General features: G+C 55.4%; 10 protein-coding genes and 1 non-coding gene across 11 annotated transcripts in view; 5 read left to right on the forward strand and 6 right to left on the reverse strand.

Moving 5' to 3' along the window:
- The window catches only part of PUNSTDRAFT_59962 (glycosyltransferase family 2 protein), a gene marked incomplete at both ends in the record, with an annotated part of 3,620 nt that extends 1,306 nt beyond the window's left edge, over positions 1–2,314 (forward strand). The window contains 9 exons of the mRNA XM_007379713.1: positions 14–371; positions 453–628; positions 698–844; positions 901–1,299; positions 1,374–1,535; positions 1,589–1,672; positions 1,736–2,008; positions 2,075–2,189; positions 2,256–2,314. Coding sequence (XP_007379775.1) covers positions 14–371; positions 453–628; positions 698–844; positions 901–1,299; positions 1,374–1,535; positions 1,589–1,672; positions 1,736–2,008; positions 2,075–2,189; positions 2,256–2,314 — 1,773 coding nt within the window. The remainder of the gene's footprint in view (positions 1–13; positions 372–452; positions 629–697; positions 845–900; positions 1,300–1,373; positions 1,536–1,588; positions 1,673–1,735; positions 2,009–2,074; positions 2,190–2,255) is intronic.
- Positions 2,315–3,740: 1,426 nt separating this feature from the next.
- Positions 3,741–4,580, reverse strand: PUNSTDRAFT_130479 (uncharacterized protein; the record flags this gene model as incomplete). The annotated part of the gene is made up of 1 exon (XM_007379714.1): positions 3,741–4,580. One exon carries the CDS (start codon positions 4,578–4,580, stop codon positions 3,741–3,743), a length of 840 nt encoding a protein of 279 aa, XP_007379776.1.
- Positions 4,581–4,886: 306 nt separating this feature from the next.
- Positions 4,887–6,412, reverse strand: PUNSTDRAFT_118179 (uncharacterized protein). Its single transcript, XM_007379715.1, has 5 exons — positions 5,957–6,412; positions 5,845–5,881; positions 5,649–5,789; positions 5,360–5,566; positions 4,887–5,221 (listed from the first exon to the last, which is right to left on the reverse strand). The coding sequence occupies exons 1-5, from the start codon at positions 6,143–6,145 to the stop codon at positions 5,019–5,021; spliced, it is 777 nt and encodes a 258-aa protein (XP_007379777.1). The 5' UTR covers positions 6,146–6,412; the 3' UTR covers positions 4,887–5,018.
- A 687-nt stretch (positions 6,413–7,099) lies between these two features.
- On the forward strand, positions 7,100–9,612 carry PUNSTDRAFT_60670 (alpha/beta-hydrolase; the record flags this gene model as incomplete). Its single annotated transcript, XM_007379716.1, has 14 exons — positions 7,100–7,233; positions 7,334–7,443; positions 7,508–7,549; positions 7,618–7,679; positions 7,746–7,814; positions 7,916–8,026; positions 8,111–8,214; positions 8,378–8,446; positions 8,515–8,539; positions 8,625–8,742; positions 8,826–8,901; positions 8,962–9,148; positions 9,255–9,461; positions 9,544–9,612. 14 exons carry the CDS (start codon positions 7,100–7,102, stop codon positions 9,610–9,612), a joined length of 1,383 nt encoding a protein of 460 aa, XP_007379778.1.
- Positions 9,613–9,899: 287 nt separating this feature from the next.
- Positions 9,900–10,168, reverse strand: PUNSTDRAFT_130482 (uncharacterized protein; the record flags this gene model as incomplete). The annotated part of the gene is made up of 2 exons (XM_007379717.1): positions 9,900–9,951; positions 10,038–10,168. The coding sequence occupies 2 exons, from the start codon at positions 10,166–10,168 to the stop codon at positions 9,900–9,902; spliced, it is 183 nt and encodes a 60-aa protein (XP_007379779.1).
- A 574-nt stretch (positions 10,169–10,742) lies between these two features.
- Positions 10,743–10,836, reverse strand: PUNSTDRAFT_t22. Its single transcript has one exon. It is a non-coding gene; the product is annotated as a tRNA-Gly (tRNA).
- A 2,149-nt stretch (positions 10,837–12,985) lies between these two features.
- Positions 12,986–14,684, forward strand: PUNSTDRAFT_81418 (uncharacterized protein). Its single transcript, XM_007379718.1, has 13 exons — positions 12,986–13,029; positions 13,083–13,140; positions 13,207–13,323; positions 13,389–13,407; positions 13,458–13,569; positions 13,629–13,680; positions 13,742–13,824; positions 13,899–13,909; positions 13,964–14,051; positions 14,105–14,208; positions 14,261–14,425; positions 14,485–14,552; positions 14,612–14,684. Exons 1-13 carry the CDS (start codon positions 13,004–13,006, stop codon positions 14,663–14,665), a joined length of 957 nt encoding a protein of 318 aa, XP_007379780.1. The 5' UTR covers positions 12,986–13,003; the 3' UTR covers positions 14,666–14,684.
- Positions 14,685–16,823: 2,139 nt separating this feature from the next.
- PUNSTDRAFT_124206 (uncharacterized protein) lies at positions 16,824–18,484 on the forward strand (the record flags this gene model as incomplete). Its single annotated transcript, XM_007379719.1, has 13 exons — positions 16,824–16,849; positions 16,939–16,996; positions 17,050–17,166; positions 17,221–17,239; positions 17,296–17,407; positions 17,462–17,513; positions 17,577–17,659; positions 17,722–17,732; positions 17,793–17,880; positions 17,944–18,047; positions 18,102–18,275; positions 18,352–18,416; positions 18,467–18,484. 13 exons carry the CDS (start codon positions 16,824–16,826, stop codon positions 18,482–18,484), a joined length of 927 nt encoding a protein of 308 aa, XP_007379781.1.
- Positions 18,485–19,082: 598 nt separating this feature from the next.
- On the reverse strand, positions 19,083–20,709 carry PUNSTDRAFT_130485 (uncharacterized protein; the record flags this gene model as incomplete). The annotated part of the gene is made up of 2 exons (XM_007379720.1): positions 19,083–20,486; positions 20,542–20,709. 2 exons carry the CDS (start codon positions 20,707–20,709, stop codon positions 19,083–19,085), a joined length of 1,572 nt encoding a protein of 523 aa, XP_007379782.1.
- A 1,618-nt stretch (positions 20,710–22,327) lies between these two features.
- Positions 22,328–22,792, forward strand: PUNSTDRAFT_130486 (uncharacterized protein; the record flags this gene model as incomplete). Its single annotated transcript, XM_007379721.1, has 1 exon — positions 22,328–22,792. One exon carries the CDS (start codon positions 22,328–22,330, stop codon positions 22,790–22,792), a length of 465 nt encoding a protein of 154 aa, XP_007379783.1.
- Positions 22,793–23,752: 960 nt separating this feature from the next.
- PUNSTDRAFT_130487 (uncharacterized protein) lies at positions 23,753–24,850 on the reverse strand (the record flags this gene model as incomplete). Its single annotated transcript, XM_007379722.1, has 6 exons — positions 23,753–23,977; positions 24,031–24,105; positions 24,170–24,269; positions 24,320–24,470; positions 24,531–24,633; positions 24,698–24,850. The coding sequence occupies 6 exons, from the start codon at positions 24,848–24,850 to the stop codon at positions 23,753–23,755; spliced, it is 807 nt and encodes a 268-aa protein (XP_007379784.1).
- Positions 24,851–25,384: the final 534 nt, after the last annotated feature.

The raw sequence follows: 25,384 nt of genomic DNA on the forward strand, positions 1-25,384 counted from the left end.
CCCCGGCGCACAGAACATCGTGAACGGCAAGGAGGTCACGGCCCACATCTACGAGTACACGACCCAGATCTCGGTCACGCCGAGCATGAAGATCGAGGGCGCGGAGAAGGGCGCGGTCCCGGTCCAGATCATCTTCTGCCTGAAGGAGAAGAACCAGAAGAAGATCAACTCGCACCGCTGGTTCTTCAACGCCTTTGGTCCCATCCTCCAGCCGAACGTGTGCGTCCTGCTCGACGTGGGCACGATGCCCGGCCCGACGAGCATCTACCACCTCTGGAAGGCGTTCGACATCAACTCGAACGTCGGCGGCGCGTGCGGCGAGATCGTCGCGCTCAAGGGCAAGTTTTTGCGCAACCTGCTGAACCCGCTCGGTGCGTCGTCCATGCCTCCTCTGTTTTCCCCCCCCCCCCCCCTCAAATATGGACTGACTGACTCGTACGCCACTCGGGCAGTGGCGGCGCAGAACTTCGAGTACAAGATGTCGAACATCCTCGACAAGCCGCTCGAGTCCGTGTTCGGGTACATCACCGTGCTCCCCGGCGCGTTCTCCGCGTACCGGTACATCGCGCTGCAGAACGACGCGACGGGCGAGGGGCCGCTGCAAAAGTACTTTCTGGGTGAGAAGATGGTGAGTCGCGCGCGCGCATCGATGTGAGGAAATATTGGGGTAGCAGAGGCTGACACAGGCGTTGGATAGCACGGTGCCGGCGCGGACATCTTCACGGCGAACATGTACCTCGCGGAAGATCGTATCCTGTGCTGGGAGCTGGTGTCGAAACGGGGAGGCGCGTGGATCCTGCACTACGTGAAGTCGGCGTACGCCGTCACCGATGTTCCGGACCAGGTGCGCGTGCTTGTTACTAGCAGCGGAACCGTTGTGGACCCCTCATGCCCTTGCAGGTCCCCGAACTTATCTCGCAGCGCCGTCGCTGGCTGAACGGCTCCTTCTTCGCCGCCATCCACTCGACGGTCAAGTTCCACTACATCTACCGCTCCTCGCACTCGTTCATGCGCAAGTTCTGGATCCACGTCGAGGCGCTCTACCAGCTCTTCAACCTCATCTTCTCCTGGTTCGGGCTCGGCAACTACTACATCGCGTTCGTCATCCTCTCCAACGCGCTCGAGGACAAGCAGTTCGGGATCAAGGGCATCAAGGTTCTCAACGACGTCCTCAACTACTTTTACCTCGGGATGCTCATCATGTGCTTCCTCCTGAGCTTGGGCAATCGACCGCAGGGCAGCAAGTGGTCGTACACGACCGCGATGCTCGGCTTTGCGCTCATCACGGTGTACATGACGGTGCGCCTCACTCACGTTTTTGTCTCTCTCTTCGGCGATTCTCCCCCGTGCTGACGTTTTTCGTTTCGTTACAGTTTTCGGCGTTCTTCCTTGCGGTGAAGGGCATTCAGAACGTGGAGCACAAGGAGGACAGCGGGATCAAGCTTTCCGACATCTTCACCAACTCGATCTTCCGCGATATCGTCATCTCGCTCGCGGCGACGCTCGGGCTGTACATCGTCGCCTCGCTCATCTTCGTAAGTCGGCTTGTTTCGTGTTGTTTGGTGTCGAAGGTTAACGTGATGGCCAGTTCGAGCCGTGGCATATGATCACCTCCTTCGTGCAGTACACCCTCATGGCGCCGTCCTACATCGCCGTGCTCAACGTCTACGCGGTATGTCATTATCGCCTCGCCCCCCTCCGCGGTCCGTCGCTCACGACCGGTGTTTTTCTCCAGTTCGCCAACGTGCACGACGTCTCCTGGGGCACGAAGGGCGACAACAAAGTCAGCACCGACCTCGGCGTGGTGAAGACGGGCAAGAACGCGAACGAGGTCGAGGTCGAGGTGCCGACGGAGGAGAAGGACATCAACGCCGCGTACGAGGACGCGATCCACGTGCTCCAGTCCAAGCCGCCCAAGGCCGAGTCCAAGCCCGATCCGCAGACGCAGCAGGAGGACTACTATCGCCAGTTCCGGACGAACGTGCTCCTGGTCTGGACGCTATCGAACGTGAGTGAGCCCGCCCCCCCAACGCGAAGGCGATGAACGTGCGGTTGTGCTGATATCGACATGCAGGCGCTGCTTGCTGCGCTCGTCGTGTCGCTCACGGGATCGGCTGCATCGAAGAGTGCGCAGCATACGGTGAACGGATACATGTCGTTCATCCTCTTCTCCGTCGCGGGCCTCGCATGTAAGCATCTCACGTTTTTTTCTTCTGGTTCGTGATCACACGTTGATCCAAACCTCCATTGCCTAGTCGTACGATTCTGCGGCTCGACGCTATACATGCTCATACGTCTCTTCGCTGGAGAATAAACCGCATACACGAAAACCATTATTATATCCGGAGCGGAAGACGGGGTGGGATACCCATGGCTCAGGACGCTCTCGCGACGACAGTTACGACCGCAGGCTACCACGCCCTATTTATCACCAGAATGTACTGTTGTCCTGTTATTCGATACCCCACAACCACGATGGCAGCTGTCGTCGGTTCCAACTGATCCTCCCTGAGAGTGTGAAGCAGCCCCAAATCCCTCACGCACCGTTGAGCGGCGGGAGTGCGCGGAATGTCACCGCCGAGTTGCCAAGTTCTTTCCGACGAGTAAGATTTCGTGTGGCGCCTCGAACACTCGTTCTCGATCTGAATCTAGTGTTCCCTTGCTTCTTGACTCGACCAGACGACCTCCGAACGGAAGAGTTCATCGCGGTTGACCAGGGACGGGAGCAAAACAACATGCTGACAAGCATCGTGGAAATGCCCTTCGATCGGCTCTTTGAGCGTACTGATTGAAGGACATTCTTCGAAAATATGAGCACGAATCGCGCCCATGTTCGGAGAAGAAACAGCAGGCGATCGCACGCCTCGAGATGATAACGGTCGGACAAAGGCATACAGATGCCGAATGCACCGTTCAGGGTACAGGAGGCCAGCTCATTCCTATATGTATAACGCACAGCAATCCAGATAGCGATAAGACATGGCGCTCAGGTTCATCTGACAGCTTTGGGCGCGATGGTATGCGAGTCGCCGTGCGAGATGAAGAGGCGGTATAAGAGCGCTCTCTTGTGCAGGAGGCTCTCTCCTCAGTTCCAACTCGTCCATCCACTACCCCCAATGGCCGCAGTCCAGCTAAACGCCATATACATCGTCTCCTTCTGGCGCCCCTATCCTCCAGGCGACCCGTTCCACTGGGGCCTGCTCGTTCGAACGAGCGCTGGACAGCCAACACTCTTCCATGCCGTGCAGAAACCAGGCTGGGTGTACGAGAAGAGAGAGAATTACAACTTCGAGAGCTCTCAGGTTGCGGTGCAGGCTGCGAAGATAGGCTCGGTGCCTAGCGGCACCACTCCAGCAGTCCTCGACGCTCACTTCCGAGGCGTCCCTGTGGGCAATTCAGCAAGTTACGCTGGCGAGGAGTGGCGCTGCAACCACTGGACGCGAGACGTAGTCCGCCTCCTTGTTGGTTTAGGTGAGCAGCTAACATCCTAGCTTGCAAGCGTTGCCTGTGCTCAGCGGCCAAGTGCAGGTTGGGTCCAAACTGCGGACGTCGACAAGATGTGGGAAGGAATCAAGGAGGAGGCCTTGAAGCTCAGAGATAAGGTTGGGAGTGGCGAGGCGAGCTGCCAGCTCATCGATGTGACCAAGTAGCCGGCTGTGAAGCAAGCCCGCTGTGAAAGAAGAGTTACAGATTTAGTCAGTCACAAGGAAACGATGTGGATACGGACTGAGCTGGGGCCATCACCACGGATCGTTGTATTTCCATAGTTCTCGTTCCACGCAGAGCTCGTTGGGTTGAGAGCCGAACACTTGATCCAGAAGCGTATGCCAAGCGGCGTAATTCTCTGGGCCGTAGTGCGCCCGAGTGTAATCCCAGTAATCGGGCATCCAGGCCGCACCCTCCCAGTCAACGATGCCTGCCAGTCGATTGCGATCATCGACCAGGATGTTGAGGGGGTGCAGATCGTTGTGTGACAGGCACAGTGGGTGCTGGGTATTGTGCACCTTCTCTGCGATGGCTTTGAGGCGAGGTTGATGCGGCAGGTGAGACTTGGAGATGAGATAAGCGTAAAAGTCCTTTTCGGTAGCGAAAGGCCCAACTGGGGAGTGGTCGACTCGCGGGCAGTAGAATGGACCTCCGTCCGGGCCGCACACGGCAGCGCTGGGCGGTATTCGCGGTATAGTGCGAACTTGATCGAAACTCGCTTTCAGATCAGAGGCGAGCGAGGCGACTTCTTCGGCGGTCATCGCGTTCAGCCGTCCTCTGAGCGGTATGCCATCGATAGCGGTCATGACGACGAACGACCCGTTCGCGGAAGGAAGGGCATCAACGAGACGGGGAACGCGGGCGTCGGTATATTGAGCGATGAGCTGCAACGCTTGGGCCTCCAAGGTGGCCGTCCTGCCCACTTTGGCGTACAGGCCGAACGGCAGACGGAAGCACTTGGGGGAGGATGTCGGTGGGTAGAGCCCAAGGCCGATGGCAACGAGTCCCTGGTATACCAGGAGTCGTATTCGACGAGGAATATAATGCCATAGAGCGAGCGCGAGGCCAGACTTTGCCGACTTGTGGTGGACCATGATAGACACGGTCGAACAGCAACGCCAGCCATCGGAGCTCACGTTTGTCGAAAGTCGTGTTCCCACGTTTTATTCAGCCAGCTTTGTCGTTGACATGTTCTCCGTGCTGGCAGCATCGGTACTACTTGGAAGCAGCTTCCACTTCGAACCGAGAAGACGGCCTTTTTCCTTTCAACTGCCCGTGCACTCACAGTCGTGTACTTACGTGCATGTATGTGCGAGCTTGGAGTTGGCAAGTGCGCCTTGAAGTCATCAAACCTACATCCTACGATTCACACAAGACCTTGGATACGTCGATATAGCTAATATACGGTAGGTGGAAGTCCACGAGCACACAGCGCCTTGCGCCTGAATCAGCGTGCGCAGAGGCGGGCTGACGACGAGCGGGAAGAAGAAAACTCCAGGGCTCCGTTCATCGTCAGCCCGCTCTGCGCCTCCTTACTTCTCGTCGGTCGTATGATGTGGATCCGGAGGCGGCATGTCCGCAAGGCTCACCCTCCTCCCTGGCGGAGCTGCGGACGCCGAGCGTTCTTGCTCCTTCCGCCAGCTACGGTAGTTATCCCACCCCAGCGCGAGCTGAAGGCTGTAATCCGCCGAGAGCGCGTCTTTTCGCGATATGGACGGCAACCCTCCCGCAGGCACTGGCCGTCGTCGTCGTGAGCTCTCACGCTGGAAAAGAAAGCAAGAAAGAAAGAAAAGGAAGGAAGGAAGGAAGGAAGGAAGGAAGGAAGGAAGGAAGGAAGGAAGGAAAAAGGAGGGCTCAGGGGAGAATTAATCACCGTTTTCGAACCACTTCATCGCGTACGCGTCCGGGTCCGCTCGATATTCCTCGGGCACCTTGTTATTCGCGATCGCGGCCCACCGATCCGACTCGGGCGTTTTGACGAGGTGGGGAGGGGTCATGCGCATCGTCGGCGAGCCGTCGGGCGTGCGTCCGGCGGTGGAGTGGCACGAGACGCAGGATGAGATGAAATTGTCGGCCGGTCCTAGAGCATCGTGCATACAGTATATATATCATGAACAAAAGGTCGGATGAAGGTTGGGGTAGGGGGGGGGGGGGGCACTGACCGTTTAGACGCCGGTTCCAGCCCCAGAAGGGGCGGGTCCCGCCGAGGGTGTTGAGGAGTTCGGAGGCGGCGGGGTTGATCCAGCTTTCGGTCGGGAAGCAGCCGGCGTCGTACGCGGCTTGCGTCATCTTCGGGTCGTTGCCTGTCAACACGGTATCAGTGTTCGCTCGGGTCATAAAGTTGGATATGGTAGTCACCCCACATGAGGCCCACGGGCATGAGCCGGTACCAGGGCTGGTTGTGCCGTCGGGTCCGGAATCAGATATAGTTCGAAACGGGAAGGCAGGCGCGATGATTTGTGGAACGTACGTCGGCGTCTGGGCGAGACCCGTCGTACATGAAGGTGCCGAACACCCAGCCGATGGGCGAACGGTCGTCTTTCAGAGCGATGTCCATCTGGATAAGCTGCACGTCCGACGTAAAGTCGTTTCTGAGGACGGGGCTCTGGTCGAACGGCGGCTGGGGGTTGTCAGAAGGCGTTGCCTGCGGCGTGATCATCTGCAGCAACGCGTAGCATCCGTTGGTCGGCCCGTCAGAGACACCCGTGGATCAGACAAGAAAAAAATAAGAATAGGACTTGCGGCTTTCCTCGTCGGCGAGCCTCGCAGCGTCGGCACTTCGTCCGCCGTCGCGGTCGTGAAGAGGATCTTGAATATCATGCTCCCGTTTGGATGACGGACACACGGAGAGCGCGAGTGAAAAAACAGCGGCGGAACATCGGGGTGCGGTGTGCGGTGTGCTGGGGTGCTGGTGGTTGGGTGGAGGAGGTGACAGGGCTGAGGAGGCCTGCTACCCCGCACGCCCCTCGTATTTATACACTACATGCCAAAGATGCTGTAGAAGCCGTCGCACGGTTGACCGCTGCGACTGCGACATCCATAGGGCGCGTGTTTGCCTCAACCGGAGAGCGCTAGTAGGAATAGATGGCATAGCGCTGGAATGAAGCTGGAGAAGCGCCTCACCTCTCCGCCTCGTTGCACCCGTGGGGCATTTCCCCGCTCATAACGATTCGAAACAGGGGATCGACCCTGGTTTGATACTGCAGAGTCCGTAGCCGCAACCGTGCGCCCTGCACGTGGACGTGAAAGGAGGATGAGTGCAAGCTGGTCGGGGCCAATACGCGCTATGTAACCGCATCAGTGGGCGCGCCGCAGTCCGGCGCAGCTCTCCCTGGGTCACTCGCAGCTCCTGAGCGCGCGTACATAATAAAAAAACATCGCGAGCGTCCCAACGCACCGCACACACTCACCGCCGCGCACAGCCTGGGCACACATGAAGTGGACGTTATGCACCCTCGGCGCGCTCGCGTTGGGCGCGAACGCTTCGCTCGCCTCCTCATCTTTCCGCGTTCAGGACGACGCAGCATCCCTGTACAACACGGCGTCGGGACAGCAGGACGAGGTGCGCGGTAAACCCATAACTTTCCTGTCCTGTCGAGCTCACACGCGGGCTATGTTTTGTTTCGCACAGTCGTCGCCGATCTCGCTCCAGAACGTGCACGACAGCTTCGTCGCGCTGAGCCACCCCCATTTCCCCAAGCACGCCGTGCGGATCAAGCAGACCGACTTTTGCGATCCCACCGTCAAGTGCGTTCTTTATCGTCCCTCTCCCATTCCGACCTCCACATATGCGCCACGAGTCAATCGAAATAGGGGCTAATCCGAACAAAAAAAAACCTCTTGACAGTGTATACTCGGGCTACGTCGACATCACGGGCGCGAAGCACCTGTTCTTCGTATACTTTGAGAGCCGGCGCGACCCCGCGAACGACGATGTCGTGCTCTGGCTGAACGGAGGTGAGCGTCCGTTCCGCGCGGTGTGGCGATAGCGAGCTCATTGGAATGGGAACACAACCGACAGGACCGGGCGGTTCAGGAACGCTCGGCATGCTGATGGAACTCGGTCAGAGAGATCAACGTTCCGCCAATAGGTATTACCACCTCCGTGGCTAACGCCGTCCGATCCCACAGGACCGTGCACGGTCGCGTCCGCCAACTCGACCAAACTCAACCCATATTCGTGGAACAACGAGGTGTGAGATCGGGCCACGGGGACACCTTGCCGAGCCTCGGGCTGAAAGCAGATGCCGTTTCTCTAGGCTAACCTGCTCTTCGTCGAACAACCCGTCGGCGTGGGCTACTCCTACGCGGAATACGGCGAAACGGTGGTACGTGCGTCCTCCGCCCCGTCTTTTCTCCATCTCCACCATCACCACCTCCCTCCTCCTCTCTTCACTGCAGACCCCCCCGACTGACTTATTACCCACAGTACACCACCGCGGACGCCGCGAAGGATATCGCGGCCTTCCTCGCCATCCTCGCCAACGGCTTCTCCGAGTTCGGCGCCAAGCCGTTCCACATCGCGGGCGAGTCGTACGGGGTAGCCTATCTTGTTCACTTACGACCTCGCAACCTCGCGATGGCTGACTGTTTATTTTTTTCGACGTGGCGTTTTCGCGTGTAGGGCCGCTACGTCCCGTGGTTCGCGGCGGAGCTGTTCGACCTCAACGCCGAGCTGACCGCGCGCAACCTGACCGCGGTCAACCTCCAGTCGATCCTCATCGGTCCGTCCGTTTTTGTCCCCCTCCCCACCCTCTCTCTCAGATCAGAAGAGTCGACTGACCGCGCGTACAGGTGACGGGGATAGCGACGAGCTCTCGTAAGTCGCCCCCGTTCCGCGTTTGAGTGCGAAACACCGCCGCCCGTGGTCTGATGCCGTGCCCGACGACAGGAACATACTCGCGGCGGTTGACATGCAGTGCACGGACGCGTCGGGCCTCCCGCCCGTCCAACCCATCAAGTATGCCCTTTTGCCGAATACCGATCCACCGCCGCACATCTCGCTGACACGCCCGTGTTCGAATCCAGGACCTGCATCCGCATGAAACAGGTGGTGCGTCAATCAGCCCCCCCAACCCCCAACCTCCTCGTTGACTGCGGTCGAAGCCGGCTGATCGTATCTCTTCGTCCTACTACAGGCCCCGCGCTGCAAAAAGTGGTACACCGAGTCTTGCAAAGACTCTCTCGACGTCATCAACTGCGGCGCCGCGATTTCGTTCTGCGACGAGGAGCTCACCGCGCCCTTCCTATCGGGCGGTACGTGCAAACACCCTCCTATTCCACCCATCCCGCGCCGTTTTCCCTCTCCATCCAGCGCTGACCCTCCCGTGCCCGCCCAGGCATGAACCCGTACGATCTGAGCAAGAAGTGCACGGTGGAAGAGCTCATGGACAATCTCTGCTACCCCATCTCCAAGTAAATGCCTTCTCCGTCTTCCTATCTCTCTTTCCCTCTAGATGCTAACCTGCGGCGCAGGAATATCACCGCCCTGCTGAACCAGCCCTGGGTGCGCGCGGAGCTCGGCGTCGACCCGATCTTCGATGAGCAGAACATAACGTATACGCCCGTGTCCTGGACGGTGAACCAGGGCTTCGCGGCTCGGCACGACCATATGTACACGACGGAGGGGCACATCGCCGCGCTGCTCGAGCGCGGGATCAAGGTGCGCGTTCCTATCTAACCCACCTCTCTCTCCCTCCACCACCACCTCCTCTTTTTTTCAAAAAAAAAAAGGAAGGACGTGAGTTACTGAGCGGATGGACGATAAGGTGCTCATCTACGTCGGCGAGTACGACGTGCTCTGCAACTGGCTCGGCAACCTCCACATGGCGCTCAACCTGGAGTGGACGGGCGCGGAGGGCTTCGAGGCGGCGGCGTTCCGGGGGTGGGAGGTCGAGGAGGGCGGAGGGCAGGTGGGTAAAGTCCGCGCGTCGGGAGGGCTGACGTTCGCGACCGTCGCGGGCGCGGGACACATGGTGAGCGAGTCTGCCTAACCCACAACCCCTTTTTGCTGCTCAGGACGCACGGGACTGAAAACGGGGGTCGTTTCGCGCGCAGGTGCCGTACGATAAGCCGAAGGAGGCGCTGGCGATGTTCAATCGGTGGCTGGAAGGCAGACCGCTCTGAGAGCGCCCGCCTGGACAGGAACCGAACATATGACGGTAAGCACGCGGCTGGAGGAAAAAGGCGCAAGGCTGTGGCTTGGTGACGGGTGTGGTCGGTACTGGATACATGTGATGCTACATGTAAGAGGGATACGTCTACAATAAAATGTGCGTCGCTATGGTATGGTGGTACACTTGCGAGGTGCGGGGGGCGAACGAAAGCGATAAATAGTAATAAGTAAGTTGGGTCTTGCCAAGGGGGACCAAGGGGGGACCGAGTGAGTTGGGTGAAGGTGGGTGGAGGGCTGGTTAGGCATAGTCTGTGGGACCCGTTGTGGGCAGGCTCTGGGACGGAGTCCATCTGGGAGTGTCGTCAGACGTGCGCGGTCGCAGACTCGGGGAGGCGTCCAAACTCACGGAGACCCTCATGATCATGCGATCACGCACGAGCCCGTCGAGCCCTTCTTGTCGTACTCGATGGGCAGCTCGTCCTCCTCCGTCGCAGAGAAGGGGGTGGTGGCGTTCGCAGCCGGGAGGGTGGAGACCGAGGGGAGGGTGAAGTACGTGAAGGCGTCCATCGCGACGGCGGGATGATCGATACGCGCGGAGGGCGTTAGCTGGCGATTGAGTGGGCAGCTGTACGAACGAGAGCTCGTGGGTCCATCCGGCACGAAAGGGCGACCGCTTTTATACGACCGGGCGCGCAGTTGAAAGATGTAGATGTCTGAGAAAGCAACGCGGTGGACGATCGTGTTTATCGGGGGAGACAAAAGTAAAGGTGCACTGTGAGTGCCTGGGTGCGCTATTGTCTTCGGAACAGGCTGCAGAGAGACGTTATTATTGCGCCGTTGCGAGCCACGCTGACTTCTGGCGTGGACAAAAGAACGCGGTCGATCTTGCTGTCGTGCACTGGTCGGTGCCTGCCCGCGCTCGACGCAGAGACAAAAGACTCGAGGCCATCTCGGTCGCGGCGTCACCAACGCCGGTGTCGGAATTATCGTTCTTGCTCGATCTTGATTTCATGGCTGATCTGGTGGAGGTAGAGGGTGATATGGGCGTGATACAGTGAAAGAAAGCGAAGGGCGGCACCGGCATAGGGCGTCGTCGGAAGAGAGGAAAGAAGCGAGAACGTTGCGAAAAAGCAAAACCGATTGCATTAAGGGGGAATCGAACCCCCGGCGGGTCGAATTCGTCCATCAAACGGATTCGCTGGCAACGACCCAGGTTACCACTACCCCATTAATGCTTGTAGTTCCAAGTGTTGACGTGGCTCATATTCCAGGGCACTGCAAGTCCTAACGACACATCAAGCAACAGCCCCTCGGATTCTGTTTACTCACCGCCATCCTCGTCTCTTACTTACGCACCACTGGATCACCTCCTCCCTTCGCCCCACGTCTAAGCTCGCTACTATCACTGACCCAGAGTTCCTATCGGACCCCCAGTTCCTATTCCTACTTTTTCGTCTCTCCACCCCGCTACACCGTACATCAAATACTGAAAAAATGCCCGGATGATTGCCTTTAGTGTGCTCTATTGGGGCATACCAATATTATCTGGTGAAAATGCTGTAGATGGCCTCCGCACTCGGAAGGACCCAGAAATCCTATTTTCACACGCTACCCCATCTGGCAGAGGATATCATCAATGCACGTATTTCCGCTTGCAAGGCTATCATACCGCAAGATGAGATACATTTTTTTCCACGTCTGTCCATAAAATAAGCCAATGCGTTGAGTAGTGGTTGTGCAACAAGGCCAACACTCAGGAGGTCCGTGATGTTTGTCTGTCACTTGCCCCTGTCTCTTCGCTGTATCGACTACCGTTTATGGTAGGGCTGTGTAGTGGATGACTGTCCGTAAGGATTTAGAACAGTCGCGACGTTTCTAAATCGCATCAGCCGAGGTGCCGAGATCAGATCTCTGAAGTTTAAGCTCCGCCGGTGCCAGGAGCATGCTCGTAAACGCTTTGATCTACGAAGGGGTCGCGACCCCCTCGTAAACGCGAGAGCGCGTCTAAATCAACGAGATTTCGAAGTCCGCTCCCATAAATGGCAGCTCTGTCCCGAGATAACGGGGCTCAGCGAGACGCGCTTTCGGCAGCTCCAAGCCTCCGAAATCAAGGTACACGAGCTTACGGATGTCGCAATCTGTTCTAAATCGTCATTCTAGATAAAACTGATATTCCGGCGGTGCATTTAGAAACACGCGACTGTTCTAAATCCTTACGGAAAGTCATCCAGTGACGCGACCGTGTCACCGATAGGAACTCTGGGTCCTCCGACCTCTTCATCGAGGAAAATATTCACTGTCCCTTCGATATAGTCGTTAAAAATAAGGTAACTACATGAGCATGTAGCGCAGGTCATTTCACACTAGGGCATATGCAGAAGCAGAGGGAATAGAACCACCAGATATGAATCCCACGCAAAATAGTGTTTCCGATAGGAACTCTGGGTCAGTGATAGTATATGTACTTACAGCGCAATCCAGGACCAAGACAACGGGTCTCGCTTAAGGTGGCGTGACCGCGGCAATTGCGCGGGTACGAACCGTAAGTAGTCCGTGTTCTTTCTCAGAGATCGCCGTTTACTGTTTTCGAACCGCGCGCTGGTCTTGGACTGTTCCTCCGGTGAGCAGCGATCTCCGACATGCCGATTGTGCATATCGATCGTGTGGAGTGCGAGGCCAGTATGAAGAGGTGCTGATAGGGCGTCTACTCGAAGGAATCGAAGCGCGAGCGAAAGTCGGACAAATTCCTGAGCCTTGCTGACACCCTCTCGAAGTGAAATCGTCGGCTTTCGAACCTGCGGAAGGAACTTGGAGGCTCTGTGGTCTCTAGACTCATGCCAAACTCTTTTTCCCTTCTAACGAGCGGCTGCGATGTGCACCGGCAGCGGTGGCTAAACATACATGTACTCTAACAAATGGTGGAACCAGGCTGCCACCGGGTCACCGGCAGTATCGGGTTCCCGGTCTTTGATCACTCATCGAACACCACGAACGCAGCGACAGCCTCGGAAGCCCGGCAGCGGACCTACAAGGAACCCACATATGAACTGGCCGCCAGTCAGGTACAAGTGGGACCAGGTACTGTGCTCGTTACGATCCTCCCCTCCGCATGTAGACGGGTCTCTCGAGACTGTGCGGTGAGAATGCGTCACCGAGCGTCGCCTCCCTGCCTGTGTTCGGACCTTGGAGGACTCGTGCGCCGCCGCGACGTCAATACGTAATGCGGCTATCGGTTTCCCCTCATCGATGAGGTTCGCGAGCGAACCCCCGTGAGAGCTTCTTCACTTGGCCGCTGCTTCCTCGACTCTCTTCTTGCGCCTCATATACCGGCCTGGACGAAATCTGGAGCGCCGCCCCGCTTCAATTTTCCTCTCGCACCGGCGGCGCCAACTTGTACAAGGCATGGGCCAGTTCGACTCGTCACTTGGGTACGTCTATTTCCCTACCTCCACATCCATTAACTGATATAACGTGAATACAGGGCGATCCTCATAGGGACATGGGTCGACTGCATGCTGTATATGTGGGAGATTGCACAGGTACTAGATTCTCAACTCGTAGCCTCGTCAGCATACGCTGACGGGACTGCTCGATGTGGTTTGCAGATTTACCACTGTTTTAAGCACTTTCCGCATGATCGTCGCTCTTTGAAAGCTACCATTTGGTTGCTATTTCTTGTGGATACGGTCGGTACAGCGGCAGGCAACGGAACAGCGTATCTGGTATGCATGTCCGTCCATTGCTACCGCCTTCCCGGCTCACCTCTCGTCTGTGTTTACGACGATAGTACATGATAACATACTGGGGTTTGTCTCCCGCTCCTCTGGCTAGCAGTATGTACTGACGCTGCTAACAGGAGACATGCCGGCGATATCTAAACAGTACTGGACGTTTCCTACATATTGCCTTGCAACTGCGTGCTCCGCCATCATTGTTCAGTTCTTTCTTCTGTACAGGTTCTGGAACCTGTATGTCCCGAGTCCTTACATTTCCCGCGTTATATGTGACGTATTTCCATCGGATATAGCTCTCGGAATCACTTCATAACCGGCTTCATGTCTCTCCTCGGTATTACTGCAGTGAGAAGTCGGGCAGGACGATGTGTTTGTGAGCGGCTGGGCTGATCAAGATTTCCTACAGTTGGTAGGAGCCATTTACACGTCCTTCACGTTGGTGAAAGAGCCAAACCTCAGTCAACGAGCTCGCGTTGTCACGCCGGTGACGTATGTATCTAACGTCTTTTCCCCTGATCAAAGAGCTGACAGTGAAGATTATCACCCTTCTCGCATCCCTGCAGCATATGGTTTGGTAACTAATTTGAATTCAAACTGATAATTCTAGGATACTGACCCTTTCTAACAGCTTCGTCCGCAGCTTGTGATGTCTTAATTGCCGTCAGTCTTGTTTGGCAATTCCAACGAGTCAGGTCGCCATCGAGATCGACGAAAACGTTGGTCTACATGTTCTTGGTCCACCTTCCCTTGCTCATGCCATACACTCTAGAATGCTTTCAAAGCTCACCGGCATGGCAATCCGCACTGGTTCCATCACAAGCCTGTTCGCGCTCCTCGTCCTCGGCACCTTCCTCCATGACCCGCAGGGCAGCAGTGCGTCGCGTTGACACTCCCTTCGTTAATGCCACCGCTCATGAGCGTTTAGTCGCGGTCGGGATCAACTCGTGCCTCGGTCGTATATACGCTCTTACGATGATGTACAATCTCAACACTCGCACCAAGATTCGTCTTGCTGCCGTCAGTAGGAACACTGCGAACCACGGCCCGACTGTCACCGCCGGGGTTACTGGGCTAGGTTTCAGCCAATTCCGTGAGTCGTTGATGACCTTCTTCTCCGTCCCGATGGGGTTGACGACGAGCTGTGTTCAGGTGTGGATACGGAGGTTGTCACCGATTACGAGCCTGCGCCGACGACGGACCAATACCAGCTCGACCAGGTATGTCGTCGTGTAAAGCTTCGGGTGTTCATCGCGGACATTCCTCACATGTTCCCCAGACTACGCTCGGCGAGGATGACGTCCCCGCTGACAAACCAGACAAGGTGGTGTAGCGCATACCATGAAGTACGACTACAACGAGGTGTATGTTATACGCTATCGATTGAATACTATCACTGGACTCTCACAGGTAATTTTGTTGATGCCAATGAGATTGAGCGGACTTGTGTTTTTTGGGAGCGGATCTACTTGTTGGGTAGGAGGGAGCACCTGTGATCCAACGTTCGCCGCCCGTAGTCGTCACGGCCGTCCAACTATGCTGAGTGGCGAATGCGTCCACGGCCACACAGCATCGTAACTGGAAGGGGAAGCATAATAAGGGTATCCCCTCAACAAGCTCTTCGTTTCCATGGCTGTTAATCCTGACGCAAACGAGTCGTCGGGGAACTCTTCAATCCGGTGCATCACACACGTTCACTGCCTCGAGTCTTCGTTCCATCTACCTCAGCTTGAAATGATAAGATTCACGACCTCATTGGCCGGCACCGCGTCGAAAGCATCTATTGCTCTCGACGATGATACCTCCTGAGCAGTGAGAGCCCCAACTCTGCGTCTACTATCCATGTACCATCAATGTCTTTCGCACCATCAATGTCCGTCACCAAAGATGAGGTTGCTCAGCGATGCCCATTCGTTGTTATGGCTTGAAAATAAACATACATTATTTGGCCTATTATATCATGGTATGGGTAAAAACAATAACAAGCTGAGTACCTACAAACGCGAGCATAAAGTCGACAAGGTCGTCGAAAGCATGTATCAAGTTGGTTCTCTCGCGAAGATATCCTTCGGCTCGATGGATCGTTACATTATAAAGTCCTACTATATGCTCTTTATTTTTACACTTCCCTATTCATACCCATAAAAAAAGGGAGCGTCTCGCAGGGCAATCTTTGGGTGAGGATGGAGAGCAAGACATCTGAGTTCGAGCTCCGCCCAAAATAATGACAAAGCAGAATTTGGCGGGGCCTGCCGCGAGCCAGTCGGCTCGGCATCACGGCATGAGACGACTCGGCATGGGAATAAAGACTTTTGGCAGGACAGAATGCCGGCATCGTTCTGGCAGACCAACTTTCCCAAGAATTGAGAGGAATTGTCGCAGGTCAGAGGGCAGGGCACCATCAATGTCCTCAAAACGACATTGATGGTAAGTACATCGACAGTAATCCTGGGTTCACCACAGGTCGTGTACACACTGTACTTTTACGACCGTAAGTTCGTCCCGCGTCCCCGGGGCACCCGAACCGAACTTATTGTCCCCTGTCCCCCTGGCACTCCGAACCTCCGGGACACATTATATTTGACCGTGAGAGTCTTAAATCTGACCGTGTGATCAAGAAAATTTGACCTCGTAAGCACGTGTCCCCCGGGCAGGCTGCGGATGAACTTCCCACGGCCGCGAACTTGGGTCATGTCCCCTGTCCCCCTCCGACCTGGCCGAACTTACGGTCGTAAAAGTACAGTAATCCGAGACCAAATGGTGAGACGCCCTATCAAAACCAAACGGAGTTTAGAGTGGACGGCACGCAACCATCCGCGCCACCGCGTCTCGCGTGGCTTAAACGCCGCTGTCAGGTTCTTCTTTCGCGCGCCATTTCGCGTAGCTTGACGGTTCTGGCCATCGCTAGCGTATTAGCTATGCTGTCAAGGCATCTGACGCTGGCCACGAGAGCTTCTTTTCACTAGCAATCAGTGTCCAGGATCACCTCTCGCGTAATCGGAGCTTCCCGATCATCACAGCTCAGTTCTCATTCCTCGAGACGCAGGTCAACCGACTTCAGAAGGGCTGAGCGTTGAGTCCGCAGGAACTATAGGCACGCCTTCCGGCTCCGTCCAGAATGGTACGGCGACCGAAGAGATCCGGTGCTCGCCACGACTCGAATGTCAACGGCATATGTAAGATGCGTGCCTCCGGTGGTACTTACCCTATCCGGTCGGTCCCGCAGCGTACCAAACACTCCAAATACGTATGCAACAACGGCAATCACTCGAAACGAGCGCCAATGAGGGTTCGTCCGCGCACTGTTCGCCGTCCGTCCTGTCGCGCTTCTCGGTTGCTTTCATTTCGGTTTTGCCTCTGCCACGTACGTAGATCTCCCACTTGCATATAAGTATACCGGTCCTGATGCCCCTGGAGGCGGGCTGCCTCCCTTTGCTTTTCCTCTCGTAATTTACCTTCCTGTCGTTAACGCGAATACCTCTCGAAGAGTCATGGGCCAATTTGACGCATCCCTTGGGTACGTCCTTCAAGCTTCATGTTCATCCAAACCCGGTTGCCCTCCTCTGTCATCGAGCCGTCTACTAATCTTTCATCTGTACAACACAGCGCGATTCTGATCGGAACATGGGTCGACTGCATGCTGTACATGTGGGAGATCACGCAGGTCAGTGCGAGCAGTACTCTTTCCTGCCATCCGCTAACACCGTGCGGTCATAGATGTACACGTGCTTCAATGCTTTCCCGAACGACCACCCCTTCCTACGAGCGACGCTCTGGCTGCTGCTCCTCGTGGACACCGTGGGCGCGGCCGCGGGGTGCGGCACGGCATACCTTGTACGTCTCCGTCGACTGTTCGCTCGCATACAGGGACGCTCACGGCGATGACAGTATACAATAACTTACTGGGGTACGTCCTCGTCGCATCAACGCGACGCGCACACGCGCTCATCGACGGTTGCTCAGGAAACCCGGAGGCGATCTCGAGGCAGTACTGGACATTCCCGATGTACTGCACAGCGACTGCCTGCTCCGCGTTCATTGTCCAACTCTTCCTCCTGCTCCGTTTCTGGAACCTGTAAGTCGTACTCTCTGAGTCGCGGGCCCTCGGGAGATTGACGTCTGTTTCCAGCTCACGCAACCACGTTCTCACCTGCGTCTTGTTCGCCATGAGCCTAACCGCTGTGAGATTCTGCTTCGCGCGCTGCGCTCGACGACATGTCTGATCATATGTCAATGTATACTAGCTGATTGGAGGCATCTACACCTCTGTGATTCTGGGAATAGCGCCCCTCCTCAGTCAACGTGGACGGGTCGTTACTCCAGTGACGTACGTACCGCATCGACTCCACCTCAAACCCGTCCTCACCCTGCGCCTCTTCCATTGTGCAGCATATGGTTTGGTACGTGACGCATGATTCACCACTGGGATCCATTCGATATTGATTCCATCGCGATGCCAGTCTCGTCTACGGCGTGTGACGTCTCCATCACCCTCAACCTCGTTTGGCAATTCCGAAGAGTCCGCACGTCGTTCAAGACAACGCAAACGTCAGTACTCGCGCGCACCTCGATATTTCACTCCGCTCCATGCTCATACCTACCACATCGCAGCATGCTCTCCCGGCTCACGAGTATGGCGATCCGCACCGGCTGCGTCACGAGCTTCTTCGCGCTCCTCATCCTCTCCTTCTTCCTCCAGAATCCACAGGGCAGTAGTAAGTCGCGCTTCTCTCGTCCAAGCTTACTTGGTAATGAATACTCTGGCCCAGTCGCCGTCGGTCTCAACTCGTGCTTCGGTCGTATCTACGCGCTCACTATGCTGTACAACCTCAATACGCGCGCCTCGATCCGACAGGCGGGAAGCAGCGGGGGCGACGGTATTAGCGCCGGTGCAGGTCAGAACGTCACCAGCGGTAACGCGGCGATCGATCTCGGCCAGATCCGTGAGTCTCATCACCACTCCCTTAACCCGATCTTCTTCACTGTGATGGAGGGAGCCGACATTGTTACCTTGCATAGGCGTGGACACGCAGGTTGTTTCGGACTGTGGTCGTTCGCGGAGGTCGGAGAGCACCTACGACGAGGTACGATGTCGTATCAATGCCTACAAGTGGCGTTCTCAGATTCTGTATAGCCCATGAAGTCCGTGTAGGGAATCTGCTGAACTGAGTCAAGTCCATTAGTGCGCCATCTTCGAGCCACCGTTCCATTCTTCGTCTCTAATTACACAACGCAGGACTCACAGAGATGACGAGAAAGTAACATACACCTAGCATCGTGTTCGTTGCCTATAATGAGAATCTTCGGATGTGGCGTACGAGCGTCGGAAATCCCGATGGTCGCCTCGTTGTTCAACAGGAGTGGTCGGCCTCGAAATGTTCTGCAGCATGGAGGCTTTGATAAGCAAGTGTGTGAAGAACCCAGCACACTGAAATAGACAATCACTGATGACTGCAAGCTCCGGGAGAGTCACAGTGGCTCATTCTTACACATGCCCGTCGGGGTATGGCCTAGCATACAACGTATAATGAAGGATTGTTGTTCTGACGCGTATTCTACACTTCGTCACAAATTTGATCGCATCTTCCAAGATTCTGCTAGTGAAACAACCCCAGGCGAGCAGCCTTCATATTATATATTCTGCGATCAAGCCTACATCACGAAGATAACGAAACGTGTTCAAGGTCTGCATGAACTGGGACTTCAGGTCTCTCTAAAGTACGGCTGGGGACTGTACGATAGACAAAATATCAAGAAAAATGGGGCCAGTAGTTTGACCAGGATGGCAATTCATAGGCGGCGGGTTCTAGAAATAAGAGCTGGCGCAAGCTCTCGACAAGGAGGTAGCCAGACATCGCTATGTACGGCACAGCGGCACAAGCCACCAGTCGCGTTTCCCCTCGACGTTCCCCGGTGAAGTTTCCCAAAGCCAAGCGAACAGCGACAATGGTGGCAACAGTGAGTGCCATAGCCGTTCCCCACGACGAGATCACGACCGTAGAGATTCGCCACAACACCCGCTCTGTCGCGGTAGGAAACTGAGCGTTCCATCCGAGGAAGTGGGGCACGCCGTACGTCAAAGCTAACACTACCGCGGATACGTTGGACCGGATAATCCCTGGAAGGCCGTGGCCCTTGAAGTCTGTCGATGACTGCAACGTAGAGTATGGCATGACATATGGCTTGTCGGGTACCGGGGGAGCTACGAGGCCATAGCGCCTCATCGCCGCCGACGCAAGCATCCACCTTTGTATGTCTTCAGAATCAAGGGTGACGGGGTTGTCCATTCTATCATTTCGAATATACCAGGGTAGGGGTTGTGATCCATACAGAATCCTGCTCTTGAGTTTGAAGAAGTCGGGCCTCTTCATTATTTCGCGCTTCGGAGTGAAGTTCGCGCCTCCGAGGAACGATGTCTCCGGAAGAAGCGACACAGGCAACAACTTCGGACGCCAGCGTGTATCCCGAGAGTTGACCTTCACTGGCTGTGGAAAGACGAAATGCGGAACGGGAGCGGAAGCTGAAGGTGATGAGCTATTGGGGTGCTCGGACCTCACATCTTGTGATTCTTCAGAATATTTCACGAAGTGCATCTCGGCGGGAAACTTGATGCAAGCTACTCCGTACAGCATGTGGTACTCCTCGACGCTGCACATCATCATGAGTGCACACGCTTCCATCGCCCTCGAGCCTCTGATGAGAGTTGGTTCCGATACATTCAAAGGCTTTGACCACCACAGCAGGTATGTGATGAGAGTGCATAGCCCGTGTGCGACTGTTGAGACTTCGAGAAGACTAAGTGGGAGATGCTGAACGATTCTGGACAGACAGTTCGCGCAGAACCATGCCACCTGCGCTATAAGAAGTGCCTTGCTCAAGCTGCTCGCTTTGGTTCGATCGGTGATGGAAATTTCCGACAAGTCCGGAATGAGATCGGGATCGTGCTGCATCATGAAGCAGACACCCTGCGGTGTGAGGGCCATTCGAGTTCGCCCTGCCGGAAGGATCGATCGTTCGTCGCTAGGTTCAAGGCTGAAGTCGAACACGTAGCCTCCCATAGAAGCATAGAAGGCGTGAACCATGGTGAATGCATGTTGGCGACGATTGCGAGTACCATTAGAGAAGTGAGTGTGAGGGAGGAGATTGAGTTCTTCCTACGTAATGATTTGTTATGTCGGGGACAAAAGCCTGCAAGACAAATCTGCGTACCTGCTGCACGTCTACGATCTCCTTGTCGGATATCGAATGATATTTGGGGTCTGTGCGAGAGACGTGAGGTAGTAGGCGGCTCGCATGGTCCAGTACCGATAACGCGTTGGACCTCTGATTGAAGGCGATGAACAGAAGTAGTTCAGGGCAGAACAGCGCGGCGGCCATCCAAAGGAAACTGACAACGAAAGATCGAAAAATTGAGGGTCGATGTGTAGGTATGTCCATGTGGACAGCACTCCAGACACTGATCAAGAGCGTGCTGAAGCACAACGAAAGTATACCGAAGGTCCCGCGGAAGTCGGGTTCGGAAACCCACAGAATTGGCTCTTCTCGCTTGGGAAGTGTATGCATAGCAGCGTCGAGCATCTGTGGCAAGCTGAACATCATGAAGCGGTGACAGACTCCAGCACGCACCGCATCAATCAAGGAGTCGACGAGTAAACAGGCCCCTGATGTAGCACGTTCAGGGCAGGGCGTAGCTGCTTTATACTGCTGGCGAGTGATGTCAGTGAAATGAAAGCAGCATGAATGCACCGTGCGCGTAGCCCAGGTGTATCAAGCATGTTGTAGAGCTATTGCATCGCGAAGCATATCGGACCGATACATTAATGTCATGGGTTATTCTTGTGAAGACACGATGTGCTTGCTTCCCGTGGAGGCAACACGAGGTTGCAGCGTTGGTCCTCATTCAACGTCTAGTTCGTGACATCCTTTTACAGCAGTGAAACCCACACGGCTGGACGAGCCTATATAGAAGCAATGATCTCAATATGATTGAACTTAAATTTGCTTACATGCAGGGGCGCATCACAAGGGCATTGCAACAGTCTAGAATCTAGGAAAGTTCGCGAGGTCACTCTGTCAGTTACATAGAGCCAAATAGCGATGATTCTTCGACGGAAACGACGTACAGAACTATGTGGGAACATGATGTTGTGGGGAGTGGTAAGCCCGTGTTTTCCCTGCGCGACATTGGTAACTCAATGGTATTCCTTGCCGGTAAAGCTGATCTAAACGTTACTACATACTCATAATTTCGCCAACATTATCCGTTGCCGCATTCGGTACCATTCAACCACCAGTAGCATCTATGAACTGGCAGTCCGCTTCGTGGTTTGCGACCTGATCCCTGATATCAATGGCCCGAGCTCTTATGCGCTGCCATTGCCCATCGACGTCCTCCGAGCTCGCCCAACCTACACCGTCTGGTTGAGATTGTGAATGCAGGAGATGATGCAGAACCGACCTAAATCAGACAGAGAGCGCATCGCATCGCGTGTCCAATGGTTGCATCGCCATTCGACGTCAGGGTAGTTTACGGAGTGCCCGATTGGAATACGTTGAAAAAAATTCTGCAGTGCAGCCTTCGTGGTACTCTCCGGCACGTCTCCGACTTTTGCCATCTGCACTGCAACCCTGGGGCCACGGGTGTCGAAGCCTTCTTCCATGTGAAATACCCAGCTCGGTTGCTGCCTAGCGTGGAACAAGATCGGTTTCGCATCGTTTGGTTGGATGACTATGCCCCAATGAAAAGGATCACCGGGAGGATATGGACGCCAGAAGGAGGCTATGTATATGGCGTTTGGCTGGATGGAGGCCATCGCAGAGTCTGGTTCGTGGCAACGCTGCTATCGCCCCAGCTTCGTCTCGCTCTTACTTTCCCACGCTTACCCCACCCCCCAACTAATATTAACGCTATCAAGGCGAAGTAACGCGCCCGGTGCGATGCTTCCGCAGGTATCTCGCCATATCCGTCGCAACCCACCGTATAGCCACCACAAGGATGATCGTGTCGGACCATTCCTTGGCCATCGAACGCCTGCGCTGGGCGGAAAGGTACCACCCGAAAGTCCCCAGGGAATGGCGGCTCTGCCGATTCTGCGAGGCAGCTATCGAGGATCCGGGTCACATACTGCACTGTGGTGCTTCCCCCGAACTCTGCGATCTACGGACCTCGTTCCTCGCTACAGTATGCACGATCCGCCCGTCCCTGAACGCCATGCTTCGCGAGCCTGGCGACTTCCTCATGTGGGCGACCGCTGACCAGGCGTGCGTGGATTACGTCGGTCAGTTCTTGCGTAACGCTCTGCGTATATTCGATGCCGCTCCACCCTTTTACCCTGCGCATATCACGCACCCGCTCCCGTCTCCCCCCACGGTTGGGACCTTACACGGCGGCGTCGAGGTTGGGGAGGGCGAGGACTCGAGCGACGATGAGGTTGACCCTATTGCCGAAGCGGAGGAATAACTATTACACCCCGCTACGCTCTGATTTTTCACTCTGCATCGGCAGACCCACTGTATTCACATCCGTATACGGCCACAATGGACGATCTCTTGACCTGTCCGTCGCCTCGTTACTGCACCGGCTCTCGTGAAACCACACAGAGTAGGCCAGCTACGCTGTACTTCCAGCCTACAAACATATTTACACAGTGCATTGGATACGCCTTACCTTGCCCATTGCGCTTGACTGCAGTTGTAGATCCGTGTTTCCTTTGATGATGCTTTTCCCCCCACCCCGCTTTTTTCCCAAGCGGTTTTGCGGGGTGGTCGGGGTTTTTAATGCACTGACGAGGAACCGGACTTCCACCAGTCAGCTGAAGACGGCTTGCCTAGTTTACATTACATAGCACTGTATGTACACATGTACCTAGGACTTTTTTGGTGCCGGTGGTGAGACGGTGCGGTCGGCTTCATCAGCTCACGAAAACCGTCGAGCTGCTTGGCACGCTGCCGACTGCACGAGTGGCGTACGTGCAGCGCAGCAACCGGCTGTTCCGCTACCGGGACCTCGTCGGCAATCTACCTACCTACCTACCTACCGTATTCCGTTCATTATTGCTCTTTGGGATAGTCAAGATAGTATATCTTCTACAACTAGATGAGCTGGGTTCTACCAACGAATATCTGTCAATGCAATGAGTCCCTGACGCACGACCCATTGCCCTAATGCAAGTAGCTTCGCGCAGTCTTCCGAGCGGTAGGCGCGTTGCTCGTAGGCGAGGCCGCGGAGCGACATGTCGCTCTTGATTCGAGTCTCATGTACGCGTACGGCGCAGCGTCAAAGACAGGACCACCATTACCAATCGCGTGTCTCGAGCTCATTTGCGGTGGGGGCTGAGCGCGTTTTTGAAGCACTATGAAGCTCTTCCCAGGGACGCTACTTTGGAAGTACTTGAAGGGAAAATCCGGGACGTTTGCTGAGCTATGGCTTGTCCTCAAGATCCTTCGGAGATTGTACGCCGGTGATGTCCATCACTACGGGTTGCATCTCGTGTTCATCCACATCTACCGAGATCGATTGGCGGCGTCTCGCGGCGAAACTTATCCTCGAAGATCGCGGTACGAGGGTGGAGGATCCCACGGAACCGGAGGAGGGGTCTCTGTATACCCGATGAACCACGAGAAGCAGCAAGCTGGGATACATGGGCTGTTAATCGAGCTCGATGAATGTTATCGGGAGATGAGAGCGGCGATACTTACGGTGAACTGGGGCAAGCAGCTAGTCACAACTTCGTAAGCAGTGGAGCCCGTCACGAATAAAACGAGTGTTACGATCTATCAATACCGCATATACATCAGCGCTTGCGCGGAACTCGGTGTGATCATATCCGTGGCTTACCCACGTTGCGCTATAGAGGGCACCCGTTTCCACCAGTAGAAGAAGTATTCGAGAGCTCGTCGTGTGGATGTTCACTGCTCCAGTGAGTCGCGAGAGTGACCTGCGTTGTTGATTAGTAGACGCAAAGTAAAGACGAAATTGTAGGCGTACCAGGCTCGGATGCCGATGAGGATAGTACAACACAAATTCGTGGCAAGAGTGAGCACGCCAAAAGCCGTTCCCCATCTCCCAACCTCGACGTCCACAGCGGAGACGCCAGTAGGAGTGATTGACTGTTGATGCGCGCCTCCGAACACGGCAACTGAATGTGAGAGCGCTCATGAAATATCCAACAATGCACCGAGGATGATACTAATCTCACCTATTGACCCAGCGAGCAGCAAAGATGGCAGAACGCACATTCGCCAATTACATCCCCACACCCCCCATACTCTCCATATAACGACGGAATCTCCGATGAGATACTAAGTGGCGTTTTACGCATACATTATGAGCGGCAAACCGACGGATGGGACTACTCGGGCTTACATTCGCGCCTTCGATGTATATCTGGGCAGCATTCACCGGTAAGCCTGGGTCATCTGCGTTGGGTGTTCGCGCAATCGCTTCGAGTAGTTGAAAGAACGTGATGGCAAGATGGCTGGCAGCGATCCCGTACATTACGAAGGCAACGACTGCCATGATCTTGCTTGCTCGCGTTTTCTTCTTAATTCTTGAGTGGAGAGGTAAGCAGAGACCCCGTCGAAACGGAGCGGTTGCGCACAGAATGTTGATCGTCAACACTAATAAAATAATATAAACACCTATCGATGCAATTTAACTTGACTTCATGTGACAATGCTGCTAAGTGCCTTTGCCCAATGAATACCACTAATAGTCGTACACGCTCTTGTAGTAAATCACGGCTATTTAGTGGTGAACTACCAGTGGCCTAGTGCGAGCGGGCTGTTCAGCAGTACCGCACGTCCTCGGAGGTTCGGGGATGTGAATATGCTTCTTTGATGGGATCAATAAGACGGTATGGGCGTACAGGTCGCTACCAGCCACTGCCTTGCTTCTTGGGAGGTGAGGAAGCATGGTCCTGGGCGTTTGGTATCGTTGCTCGCTTAATGCGCTGCCCATTCGCTTATTCCCTCCGCCCGACGCGCGTTTACCGCCCCTCGCGCCTCCGCCGACGCTCGCTTAGGGCGCCGGCCCTTCCCGCCCGACGCTCGC

Source organism: Punctularia strigosozonata (genome assembly GCF_000264995.1).
Source record: "Punctularia strigosozonata HHB-11173 SS5 unplaced genomic scaffold PUNSTscaffold_2, whole genome shotgun sequence".
NCBI lineage: Eukaryota > Fungi > Basidiomycota > Agaricomycetes > Corticiales > Punctulariaceae > Punctularia > Punctularia strigosozonata.

Coding starts and splice junctions, on each gene's coding strand:
- PUNSTDRAFT_118179 (XM_007379715.1), bottom strand. CDS start 6,145: ATGATCACGCCGCAGGCAACGCCTTCTGACAACCCCCAGCCGCCGTTC. Junction 5,882..5,956: donor GGTCTCGCCCAGACGCCGAC/GTACGTTCCACA, acceptor CGGCACAACCAG/CCCTGGTACCGGCTCATGCC. Junction 5,222..5,359: donor GATGAAGTGGTTCGAAAACG/GTGATTAATTCT, acceptor GACGACGGCCAG/TGCCTGCGGGAGGGTTGCCG.
- PUNSTDRAFT_81418 (XM_007379718.1), top strand. CDS start 13,004: ATGGGCCAGTTCGACTCGTCACTTGG. Junction 13,030..13,082: donor CAGTTCGACTCGTCACTTGG/GTACGTCTATTT, acceptor ACGTGAATACAG/GGCGATCCTCATAGGGACAT. Junction 14,426..14,484: donor GCTAGGTTTCAGCCAATTCC/GTGAGTCGTTGA, acceptor AGCTGTGTTCAG/GTGTGGATACGGAGGTTGTC.